At 48.2% G+C, this 11321-nt stretch overlaps 1 protein-coding gene across 1 annotated transcript in view; it reads right to left on the reverse strand.

The window, feature by feature from the left end:
* TRANK1 (tetratricopeptide repeat and ankyrin repeat containing 1) overlaps positions 1 to 7209 on the reverse strand; it is an 82398-nt gene extending 75189 nt beyond the window's left edge. The window contains exons 1-2 of the mRNA XM_034991895.1: positions 6982 to 7209; positions 2254 to 2380 (exon numbers count right to left, since the gene is read on the reverse strand). Of these exons, the coding sequence (XP_034847786.1) occupies positions 2254 to 2380; positions 6982 to 7109 (255 nt within the window). The 5' untranslated portion in view covers positions 7110 to 7209. The remainder of the gene's footprint in view (positions 1 to 2253; positions 2381 to 6981) is intronic.
* Positions 7210 to 11321: the final 4112 nt, after the last annotated feature.

Below are 11321 nucleotides of genomic sequence, written 5' to 3' on the forward strand. Positions count from 1 at the left end.
AAAATATGACACTTTGGCATAAGGGTTATCTTGAGCCCAAGGCATTTGAGATTCAACAGATGTAGAAAGAAGCCTTCCTAGAGCTTCCCTTATCTGACTAAGAGCAGAAAGTCCACAAAACGAGGACTGCCATAAATCCCCTCCCCCAGGGAATTTTTATGGCCATGAAGAAGACGGAAATCGGCACTGAGTGGGACCAGCACTGCTAAGCGTTGCTAAGATAGCCTTGCTCTCCCTCCCATTAGTTTCCCCCATGTACGTGTGTTCCCACAGTCCGGGGACTCCAGAAGTCTAAACCCCTTTCCTTTGTCTGACCTTGTCTCCACAGTTTATTGCTCTCTGTTAAAAATGTATATGAGCTCTAGGGGCGGGGCTCAGTCAGTTTTAAGCTTCTGACTCTTGATTTTGGCTCAGATCATGATCTCAGGGTCAGGAGATCGAGCCCCTCGCAGGGATCTGCTCTCAGTGCCAACTCTGCTTGTCCCTCTCTCTCTCTGCTCCTCCCCCTACTCTCTCTCTCTCTCTAAAATAAATAAATAAAATATTTTTTAAAAATGTATATGAGCTCTCAAGCCTATCTGATTTTGGGGGGTCCTTCCTAAGAAGGGCCCTCTGTCATGTAAAAACTGTCACAAAATAAAATTTGTATGTTTTTCTCTTTTTAATTTGTCTCTTGTCCGTCAGATTTGCAGGGCCCCAGCCACTGAACCAAAAGAAGGTAGACAGAAAGAGTTCTTCCCCTACAGATGACATTTGGGGGAGAACGGGAGGTGGGAAAGAATGGGGAAAGAGGGAGACACCCAGGAGTAAGAAGGGGGGCGGGTCCGGGTCGCTGTGCTGCCTTGGACTGAGGCAGGCTTGGCCCCGCAAGGAAGTCCGTCCCGTCCACCGCCCGAGGGATGTGCGCATGCCCCAACTCCTCCCCACCCCCCACCCCCGCCGCCAATCCAGGTGGGGGATGGGGAAAATCCTAAAATGCCTCTGAGGAGATTTCCTCAGGAGTGCTTTCCCATTTTTAAAACTAGTCAGTAATTCCTAAAGTATCCCTCCTCTAATAGAAGAGGCCTAAGGTAAAACAGACAAATCGCTCCCTCGAGGATGCAGAATCCGTAGGTCAAAGTCCCTGGCCACTTCCCACTGTTCGTTTCTAGCAGTCGTACACAGAATGCAGGCCCCTGAGGAAATAATGCAAACTCCTGTTTACCGAGTGCCAACAACTTGAACCAAGGTCTCTGAATCCTTGAAGCAACTCCAGGATCTAGGTGGCATCTCCCTTTACAGTCGGGGGGAAAGGAAGGCTTTGGGAGGGAAAAGGCGCTCCTCCGGGCTGCTGAAACCAGTCCCAACAAGGCCTGCGCTTTCCCCACCTCGGAGCCTCGCTCTCAATGGTCTATATCACTAACGGGACACGTCCTTGTATGTGCCTCAGGTGGCTCCTGAATGGCAGTGCCGTTATGGTCTCTGATTCTGCTTTCCGTACTCCTCCCAACCGGATAGTGAGTTACTCAGAAGCTGGGATGGTGTCTTCCTGTCCGTTTGTTTGCCTCAGGCATGAAGAACGTGGAGGTGCCTTGCAGAGTGGGCACTGACAGCATTTCAGCTGAGAAAAACAATCAAATGGTTGTTTACTGACCTTCCCTAACACCAGAGAGGGGCTGGCTGACTGGCCTCCCAAACCTCCCCTGATCTCCACCTAAGAAGTTCTTTCTGAAGAATCTGTGTCATGTGTCCCCGCAGCTGGCAAGTGAAACAAAGCTTTGCCACAACTCGCAAGCACCAAAGAACATTTCAGACTCCCAGCCGGGAGGTAACTACATCAGAACACAAGAGTTCCCCCCACAAGGGCATTTCCACACCCGGCCACCATCATCGTCGTTAGTCTTCTCCCGAGGGCCTCGCATGCCCTAGGGGCATCTGTCTGAAGTGCAAAGAGTTGAATGCGAAGCTCTCCTCATATTTCCATTTTAAAAAGAAGGGAGGAGGGGCGCCTGGGTGGCTCAGTCTTTAAGCGTCTGCCCTCGGCTCAGGTCATGATCCCAGGGTCCTGGGGATCGAGCCCCGCATCCATCGGGCTCCCTGCTCAGCGGGGAGCCTGCTCCTCCCTCTCCCACTGTCTGCCTGTCTGCATACTTGTGCTCTCTCTGTCAAATAAATAAATAAAATCTTTAAAAAAAAAAAAAAGAAGAAGAAGAAGAAGGGAGGAGAGGAGGCAGGTGAGGAGAAGACAGGCAGGGTCCCCGGCTGTCACTGTACCTTCACATAGGTTGGATCCCAATGGAGACATTCCTTGGCCGCCACGAAGGCCTCATTCCATTTCCCGAGGCTGTAAAACGCACTGGATTTGCTGCACAGCAACACAGCCAGCTGCCTGGGGGGGGCCCTGTCAGAAAGAACGGACCAGACCGGCGGTCAGCAGAGCTGTCTTTCTGCAAATACAGAAACCACCCTTGAAAGCCACAATGCTGGGGCTGGCTGCCACCATCGCCAGTTAATGTCCCAAGTACACCTATCACGTCTGGCCCTCCAGCCACGCCCCCTCCCCCCCTCCCCCTCCCCCGCCCCCAGAAAACCCGGGACAAGTCTGTCCCTCCTCACTCCCAAATTGTCCGCTCCTTTTCATGACAAATGTTCTCAACACCTCAGTTCTACCTCTGACTCATCTCCATGGATCTTTTCATTTTTTAGAGACCACCTTGGTGAAGATGCTGTGAAGGTGCTGATGGGTCCTAAGGACAGGGAGGATGGGAGTTCCCACTGAGCCTCAGCAGAGTCCAGACACTGACTGGTGCAGTGTGGGGTGAGCCCCTCCACGTACATGTCCACGCTGGATGGATGCAGAGCGTATCACGGGAAGGGCCTTTCAGAACATGTGACCACACCATCCCCACGGACCTACCATGACAGGTGCAGGATGAGCACCGTTGTAGTGTAGAGACAGGGCCGCCCTAACATTTGCAGGACCCAGGGCCAGAGTGCAAATGGGGCTCACACACCCTGGGGCTAATCCAAACTGTCCAATATGGTAGCCACTGGCCATGTGTAACTCTTCATATTTAATTTAATTTAAATAAAATTTAAAATTCAGTTCCTTAGCTGTATTAGCCACATTTCAAGTACTCGATACCCACATTTTGTGTTATAGAACATCTTCATCATCACAGAAAGTCCTATTGGACAGTGCTACCCTAAGTATTTGAAGGTCATAAATCAAGTTCACAAAGTTTTCCATAAAATACGTTCTATCTTCCTACTTTACAATAACTGGTTCAAATTTAGAACGGTAGGAAATGTGTCAGGGCAGAGTGATCCCGGACTGCACCCCTGCCCACTCCCTCCACCTCAGCCTTCATCCTGCACTGCAGGAGGCACGATTCCAAGTGCTGTCCACACCCCTGAACTTGGTCAGCCCTGGGAAGAATGGGCTGCGGTAGGAGGTCTGTGAAGGCCCTGGGAGTAGAGTCCATGGGCAAGAATTCCAGGGTCCTGGTACCTATGGAATGAACCAAAGGGGAGGAAAAGACTCTGGGTGGGTAAAGCCTGTGGCCCCACAGACTCCTGCCTGGGTGGTGGGCCCAGCTGGAGGGAAGCCACAGGAGGGCCCTCTAAAGCATGAGAGGGCGGGTCCCCTTGCCTGGGGCTAGGCATAATACTACCAGGTTGGTGCCAAACCACATCAGAATTTGAAGACAAATGCAAAGTGTACCACAATATGTTAAAGCCCAGGTGCCATTGAATTCAAGACACATGAGCAAAAAAAGCCAGGCTTATACCTCTTTTTTATTGAATATTTTAATTGCAAAAGTACTACAAAATCATTATAGAAAAGTTAGGTGATACAGGTAAGCACAAATAAAAAGCAAAGTAAAAATCACCTCTACTACTGCCCCATCCTCAGTGCTTTATGTTTCCGGCTTCTGTCACTGCCCATTGTTCCCTCTAGGTGAAGGGATGAGGCCCCAGAAGCACAGGAGGGGCAGTGGGGCAGCCAGGGAGTGACTGGCAAGGAAGCTGTGACTGCAGGTGTCCAGCCCGGATACCCTGGCCGGGGCAGTCATCCCCAGCTGCAGTGAACACTGGCTGCCGCTAGGGGCTCCCAGTGCTCTGTTCTCCGGATTTGTCCTCAGCCTAATGGGATCTGCCCTCTCCCCAGGAAGTTATGCCCCTGCTGTGAACTAAATTGTGCCCCTCCGCCCATATGTTGAAGCCCTGCCCACCACTGTGATGGTATTTGGAGATGGGGCCTTTGCGGAGGTAATTAGGTTTAGCTGAGGTCATGAGGTGGAGCCCTCATAATGCGAAGAGACACCAGAGAGCTTCCTCTCTCTCTCTCTTCCTCTTTCTCTCTCCACCCTGTGAGGACACCGTGAGAAGGTAGCCATCTGGAAGCCAGGAAGAGCGCTCTCACCAGAAACTCCATTGGCCAGCACCTTGATCTCAGACTTACCAGCCTCCAGAACTGAGAGAAATAAGTTCCTGTTGTTGACTCCACCCAGTCAATGGTATTTTGTTATGGCAGCCCAAGCTGACTAGTACAGCCCCACTCCTTAGGAAAATTCCTAGGGGCCAGACAGCCTAAACAGATGGCTGACTGACGTGAGAACCAAAAGGTCAGCTCCCTTGCCCCAAAGTGGGACCAGCTCTGCAGTAGACCTCATGCTCCGGAGCTCCCCCAGAAGATCAGGCTGAAGCTGCCTCCGGTTGACACACCATCCCTGCCTGGAGCCTTCCCCTGCCCCATCCTGCTTCCCTCCGTCCCCTCCTCCTGAGAGCCCATGCTCAGTAAACCACACGCACTAAATCCCTATGTCAGCTGGCAGTGGCAGGAAGGCAGGCTACAGGTGATAGGCAAGGGCAGCAGTGTCAGGAAGGCCATGAAAGACAGTATGTGAGGGTCCAGGCAGAAGTCCCAGGAGTGGCCCCACACTATGGGGTCGGTCTACAGTCATAACCACTACACAACACTTCCTCTTTAAGAAAGTCAGATGCTATGGGCACCTGGGTGGCTCAGTCGGTTAAGCGTCTGCCTTTGGCTCAGGTCATGATCCCAGGGTCCTGGGATCGAGCCCCGCATCGGGCTCCCTGCTCAGCGGGGAGCCTGCTTCTCCCTCTCCCTCTGCCTGCCGCTCCCCCTGCTTGTGCTCTCTCTCTCTGTGTCAAATAAATAAATAAAATCTTTAAAAAAGAAAGAAAGAAAGATGCCTTGCACTCCAGGCCCAGCTTTGACACAGTTCTGATCTGAGCCAGGAGTGGCAGAATTACAGACCCAAACCAATGACACTCAACTCACATCCAGCTAGAATGTAGACACCAAGGTGAGAGAAGGTAGGAAGTGAGAGGCATGGTTCAGTAATTTCATTCAGTGGCATTTCCCAGCACAAGTTTAGGCTGCCTGCACCCCACAAATGACAACCTCTATTGCATCTGTTCCCAAAGCATGGTGTGGGAACCTCTGGGGGTCCCTAAGACCATTTCAGGTGGTCCCCAAGGTCAAATATTTTCACAATGGTAGCAGGCTGAATAATGGTCCCTAAATAATATTACCTTTTATTGGCAAGAAAAAACCTTTGCTGGTGTGATCAATTTCTAGATCTTGGGGGGAGATTATCCTGGGTTAGGATTCAATCGCAAGGGTCCTTGTGAGAGAGAGACAGGGGGAGACGTGACACAGAACAGGAGACAGTGAGACAGTGCAATAGCACGCTGGAAGGATGCACTTTGAAGACGAAGGAAGGGGCCACAAGCCAAGGTGTGCAGGCAGCCACCCAGAGCGGAAAGAGGCAAGGAAATGGATTCGCCTCTGCAAAAGACCAGCCCAGCCAACACCTCAATTTTAGCTTCGTGAGACTCACATTTCGGACTTCTGACCTCCAAAACTGTAAGATAATAAACATGTATTGTGTTAAGCCACTAAATTGTGGTAATTGGTTACAGTGGTCACAAGGAACTAAGACATTATGTGCCTTTTTCACACATTGTCTCACATGTACTCAAGGAATCTTCCAGGCTACATGATGTGTGATATCCCAAAGGACTGAATGTAGAAGCAGGTATGAGAAGTCAGATGTCTTCTATTGAGAAAGAGCTCTGCAAAAATGAAAAATGTGGGGGCGCCTGGGTGGCTCAGTCGTTAAGCGTCTGCCTTCGGCTCAGGTCATGATCCCAGGGTCCTGGGATCAAGCCCCGCATCGGGCTCCTCACTCTGCAGGAAGCCTGCTTCTCCCTCTCCCACTCCCCCTGCTTGTGTTCCCTCTCTCGCTGTATCTATCTCTGTCAAATGAATAAATAAAATCTCAAAAAAAAAAAAAAATGAAAAATGTGCCACTCTTCTCATGAAGCTTCTGATTTTGGAAAATATACTTATTTTTCATTAAAATATGTTACTGAGGTTGACATGGAATGAGTTTATTACTGAAATTTTAAGGAGGTGATGAATACATATTTTAAATTTATCTCAGTTTTAAGTTCGAATCCAGGCTATAGTGATAGCTACAGCTTACATAAACAAAAGGCTCTTAGGGGTCCTCCATAATCGCTAAGCACGTCATGGTACTTAAATGAATGGGTACAGGTCGACTTGAAGGGGCAGGAGAAGAGGTGAGCTGAGCTCCCCAGTGGTACGCGCTGTAGCCAGGGTGGGAAGCGTCACAGAGAAGCAGGAAAACGAATTAAATGACAGCGGAGACTTTGGGGCCTTGGATCATCCCAGGAGCTCTGATTTCCATCACCAGGCAAAGGGGGAAGTTGTGCAACAGTCCCCTGTGTTTCAGTTTCTATTTCCCTATTACTTAGTATTCTCTGTGCAGTTTCTGAGCTCACAGTACTGAGCAGATACTTAGGAAGGGGGCGGAGAAAGAAAACAGAAATTAGGCGGTGTGGTAAGAAACGGGAAGAAAACGTAAGTGACAGAGGGAGTTTCCATTTACTGAAAAAAGCAAAAACCAAAACCAAAACCAAAGGTGCGGGGTAAATCCCAGCACTTACCCCCACTGGTATAACTGCAGGATCTGGATGGCTTCGTCGTACTTTCTGATGGCCAGAGAGAAGTTCCCGTTCTTCAGGACGTGGTTGCCAGACTCTTTGAGCAGCTCGGCGTAAGCGGTGGGGTCCATCCTGTGAGGAGACGGACTTAGGGATCGCCGCCCGGCCCCACACACAAACCCTCTCCCTTCCCGTCTGCATTGCTGGGAGTCTGCAGACGCAGTTTGTTCACTCTGGCCCCGCCCACCTGCGGAGAGCACACCCTGACCACGCCCCTCGCGCCCCGGGGACCAGTCGGGGCGTCTGCTGAGCCCATTTCTTCCTCAGTTCTCGTCTGACCTGGGTGGCAGCGGCCAGAGCGATTCCATGTACTCCGTGGCAATGATCAGCCAGGCATTGAGGGAGGAGGCTGCTGCCAAGCACGGGACAACTCACACCTCGCGGGGAGCGTGCGCCCCCGAAGTGGCAGCTATTTCCCCAAACGGGCACTATTGTTCCTTTCTCACTTACCCACCGCTACGGCCCATAAGGAGGCACTGTCCCCACTGTTCAGATGAGGAAACTGAGGCTCCCGGAGGTTCAAGTCACTTTGCCCAAGCATCTGCTAATGGCATTCCCCGGTTCTGACCTCACGTCCAAGTTTCTGCTCTTGACCACTGCACCACACCGCCTATCGGTACAAGCAAACTCAGTGGGCAGTCCTTTCATTCTCTTGGGAGGGGGAAAAGGGAGCGGAAGGGCAGTTCTAAAGGCCTCCATACACAAGGGGCTAGGTCGCAGGGCTACAACCACCGCCTCTCCCACCCTCCTCCCTGCCTAAAACACTTATTAAAATAAGCCTCAGAGTATTGTCCCTCAGATTACTTCTTGCAGGTCACAACTTTTGTCTTATTCTTTTTGTAGCCCCACAGACTAGCATATAACCGGTGCTTAAATATTTGTGGTGTAACAGATGTGAAGGCCGGACCCAGAAGGTTGCCTGTTACTGACTCTGTCTGGGGTAGCCTGGGGAGTTGGAGACAAGTGACTGGAGCCCTACCTGCCTGTGGAGCCCAGGAGTGTTTGCTGGACAAAGGTAATAGAAAGGAGAGCATCTAGGGAAGCCTGGAGAAGCAGCCGCGGAGGAGGCAGAGAAAAGGTGGGGCTCAGAAGAGATGTCCCTTAGGATCTCCTCCTCCCAGGGTGGCAGTAGGGAGTCTGAAATATGAGCGAGGACAATTCAGGTGTTTGCATAGGCCATGTACCTGGGAGTTTTGGGGGGGGGGGGTCACACAATCTGTCGGGGGGGTTATTATTGATCTTAGCTAATGATTCATATTATTTTTATCATTTCAAATCTTGGTGAGGGGTTTGGGACAGGGGAAGCATATCCAAGCAGATATAAGTGGTGGCCTATTTTAAACCCATATGAGCTTACCAAGGATGGGATTTTGGAATAGCACTGCGTTCTTCAGCCAGAGCTGAATCTGAATGAGGCTCATGGTTCCGAAACAAGTGAGAGTACAAAATTGCACCTATACTTTCCACTAAACAATCTCTCAATTCCATGACTCAAATTTACACAGAGATGACTGAGTTGAACATGAAAAACTGTTCAAGAGTTGATTGACTACAGATATAAACATGTTTCTCTTCTGAGTATTGTCAGCTATCTATCTGTCCAGTTTTTTACACTGGCCATGACCAGACAACTAGGATAAAGAAATCACCATTAACTGACAAAGATTAATATGCCTCTTTTGGGTTCCCTGCTCAGCGGGGAACCTGCTTCTCCCTCTCCCTCTGCCGTTCCCCCTGCTTGTGCTCTCTTTCTCTCTCTCTTTCTCTCTCAAATAAATGAATAAATAAAATCTATTAAAATAATATGCCTCTTTTAATTTTTTTATGAAGTACTCTCTATGTTCAAGGTATGGCTTGAACTCATGACCCCAAGGTCAAGAGTCTCAAACTCTACCATCTGAGCCAGCCTAGCACCCCAATATGCCTCTTTTAGAAATACCTTTCTACTGCAAGAAAAGGCCATGAATTTGTCCAAAATTGTAAGGCCCTAAACACACAATTCACACAGGAATACAAGTAATTTCTAAGTATATGGAGAGCAGATAAACAGGATCCCCCTCACCGATGAGCAAAGAAATGAAGAATTACAACAACAAGGTATCATTGAAAAATACTTTAAAAAAATGACCCCAAATGTTGGGGGCTTACAGGGGAAATACACTACATCATGTTGCTTACGGGGGAAATATACTACATCATGGTTAGATTTAGTCTCATGGATGTTTGCCACAGTGAAAAAGTATAAATAACCCTAAATGTCCTATAACTCGTAATGGATTTGAATCAGTTATAGAATATCCATATGGTAGAACACCACACAGTTATTTCAAAAATCATGTTGTAAAAGAATATTTAATGATTGGCTAAGTTAGTAAATGAAAAATACAGTCTACATAAATAGGTGTATAATCCCAAATTGAATTTTTTTTCAAGATTTTATTTATTTACTTGAGAGAGTGAGGGAGAGAGAGAACACAAGTGGGGGGTGGGGGCAGAGAGAGAGGGAGAAGCAGACTCCCCACTGAGCAGGGAGCCCAATGCGGGGCTCAATCCCAGGACCCCCAGATCAAGACCTGAGCCAAAGGCAGATGCTTAACCAACTGAGCCACCTAAGCACCCCCCCAAATTGAATTCTAAACACATATAATATATTGAAAATATGCCAAAATGTTAACTAACAGCCACACCATTAGGATTAGGCAGGGTTTGGGGGCGCCTGGGTGGCTCAGTCATGATCCCAGGATGCTGGGATCGAGCCCCGCATCAGGTTCCCTACTCAGCTAGGAGTCTGCTTCTCCCTCTCCTGCCTGTGCTCTCTCTCACTCTCTCTCTCTCTCTCTCAAATAAATAAATAAATAAATAATCTTAAAAAGAAAAGCCTTAAAAAAAAGATGAGGCAGGGTTTTAATTTTCCTTCTTGTGCTTTTCTGAATTTTCAACTGCTCTACAACATACAACATTAATAATCAGAACATAAATGTTATTAAAATGAGACTCTTTAAGGGCTTAATTGAAGAATTCAAAAGCAAACCATCCACTGTACTTACAAATACAATAAAAACTATTCATGTCAGAATTTGGGTTTCTTTTCATACTCCTCTAGACACCAAGAGTGAGCTCTTAATGCTAAGTGAGGAAATATCAAAAGTGTTCCTTCGCTTGTTTCCGCTTTTTCTTGGTAAAATCACGTCACAGGAAATAGGGGGATTGCCAACCTCCCAGAAGGCTTTTTGCTTCTTAATAGGATTTATTGGCCGTCACATTCTCATTATAGAGAAGAATGTTTTACATCTCTTCCTTAGAACACAGAGGGCTCAGTTGTTGAAACTTTTTTTTTTTTTAACAACTGGGCCGTCTGTTTATAAGATGAAATTGTTGAATACAAGTGGTAATGACAATGTGCTTGATGGCTAATAGGTACAGAGCACCTACTATGTGCTTTATGTCAATCATGCCATTCTATCCTTACAAGAAAGCCCATGAGGTAGTCATGATCGTCCCCATTTGACATACAGGGAGTCTGGGGCTACTTGCCACAGTTACCTAGAAGGTGGTGGCACTAGAATCCAAACCCAGGTGGTGTGACTTTAAGCTATATAAAGGCTCAAAGGTCAGAACCCAGTCAATCCCCCAGGCATGTGATGATTTGGCTGACACCCAGCACTCACTTCCAGTTTTGCTGGTGGTATGAAAGCAGTTTCACACTTTCACTGTGTCCCTATCAGAATTCAGGGTCCTTTTGTGGGGAGATGTCATGGGCTGCCTAGTTAGACCCAAGGAAGTTAGAAGCAAGAAAAATACAAATGCACTCAGTAGATTTCGAAACAAGCAAATCTGAAAGAGAACAGATCCAGGTTGTTGTGGCTTTTATTACTTGTGTATAAACACATGAAATTCTGTAACTGACTTACAGGAATAGAGTGAAACCTGCAAACAGGGGTGGGCTTGAGGCCACTAAAATGGGCAGAGGGAGGCTTCACTTTCATACATTATCTGCGTGCTACTCGAAATCTTGATAGAAAATTCACTTTTCTTGTTTTGGGTTTTTTTCCCCCTTTTTTATTAAAATCTTTTCAAAAGACCCCCAAACCAGCCAATGATCTAAGATGAAATTTGGAATGCTGGGGATAAAGAGAGTTCCAAACTGAGGCCAGGGAGAACAGTTCTTAAAACTGACTCCTTCCTACTCTCCACAGGAGAGAAGGGAGCCACAAACGGTCCAGGATAAAAATCCAAAGTCAGGAGGCACCTTGGTGGCTCAGCCAGTTAAGCATCTGACTCTT

This window comes from Mirounga leonina, unplaced genomic scaffold (genome assembly GCF_011800145.1).
Source record: "Mirounga leonina isolate KUSES-001 unplaced genomic scaffold, KU_Mleo_1.0 Mir_115, whole genome shotgun sequence".
NCBI classification, from domain to species: Eukaryota; Metazoa; Chordata; class Mammalia; order Carnivora; family Phocidae; genus Mirounga; species Mirounga leonina.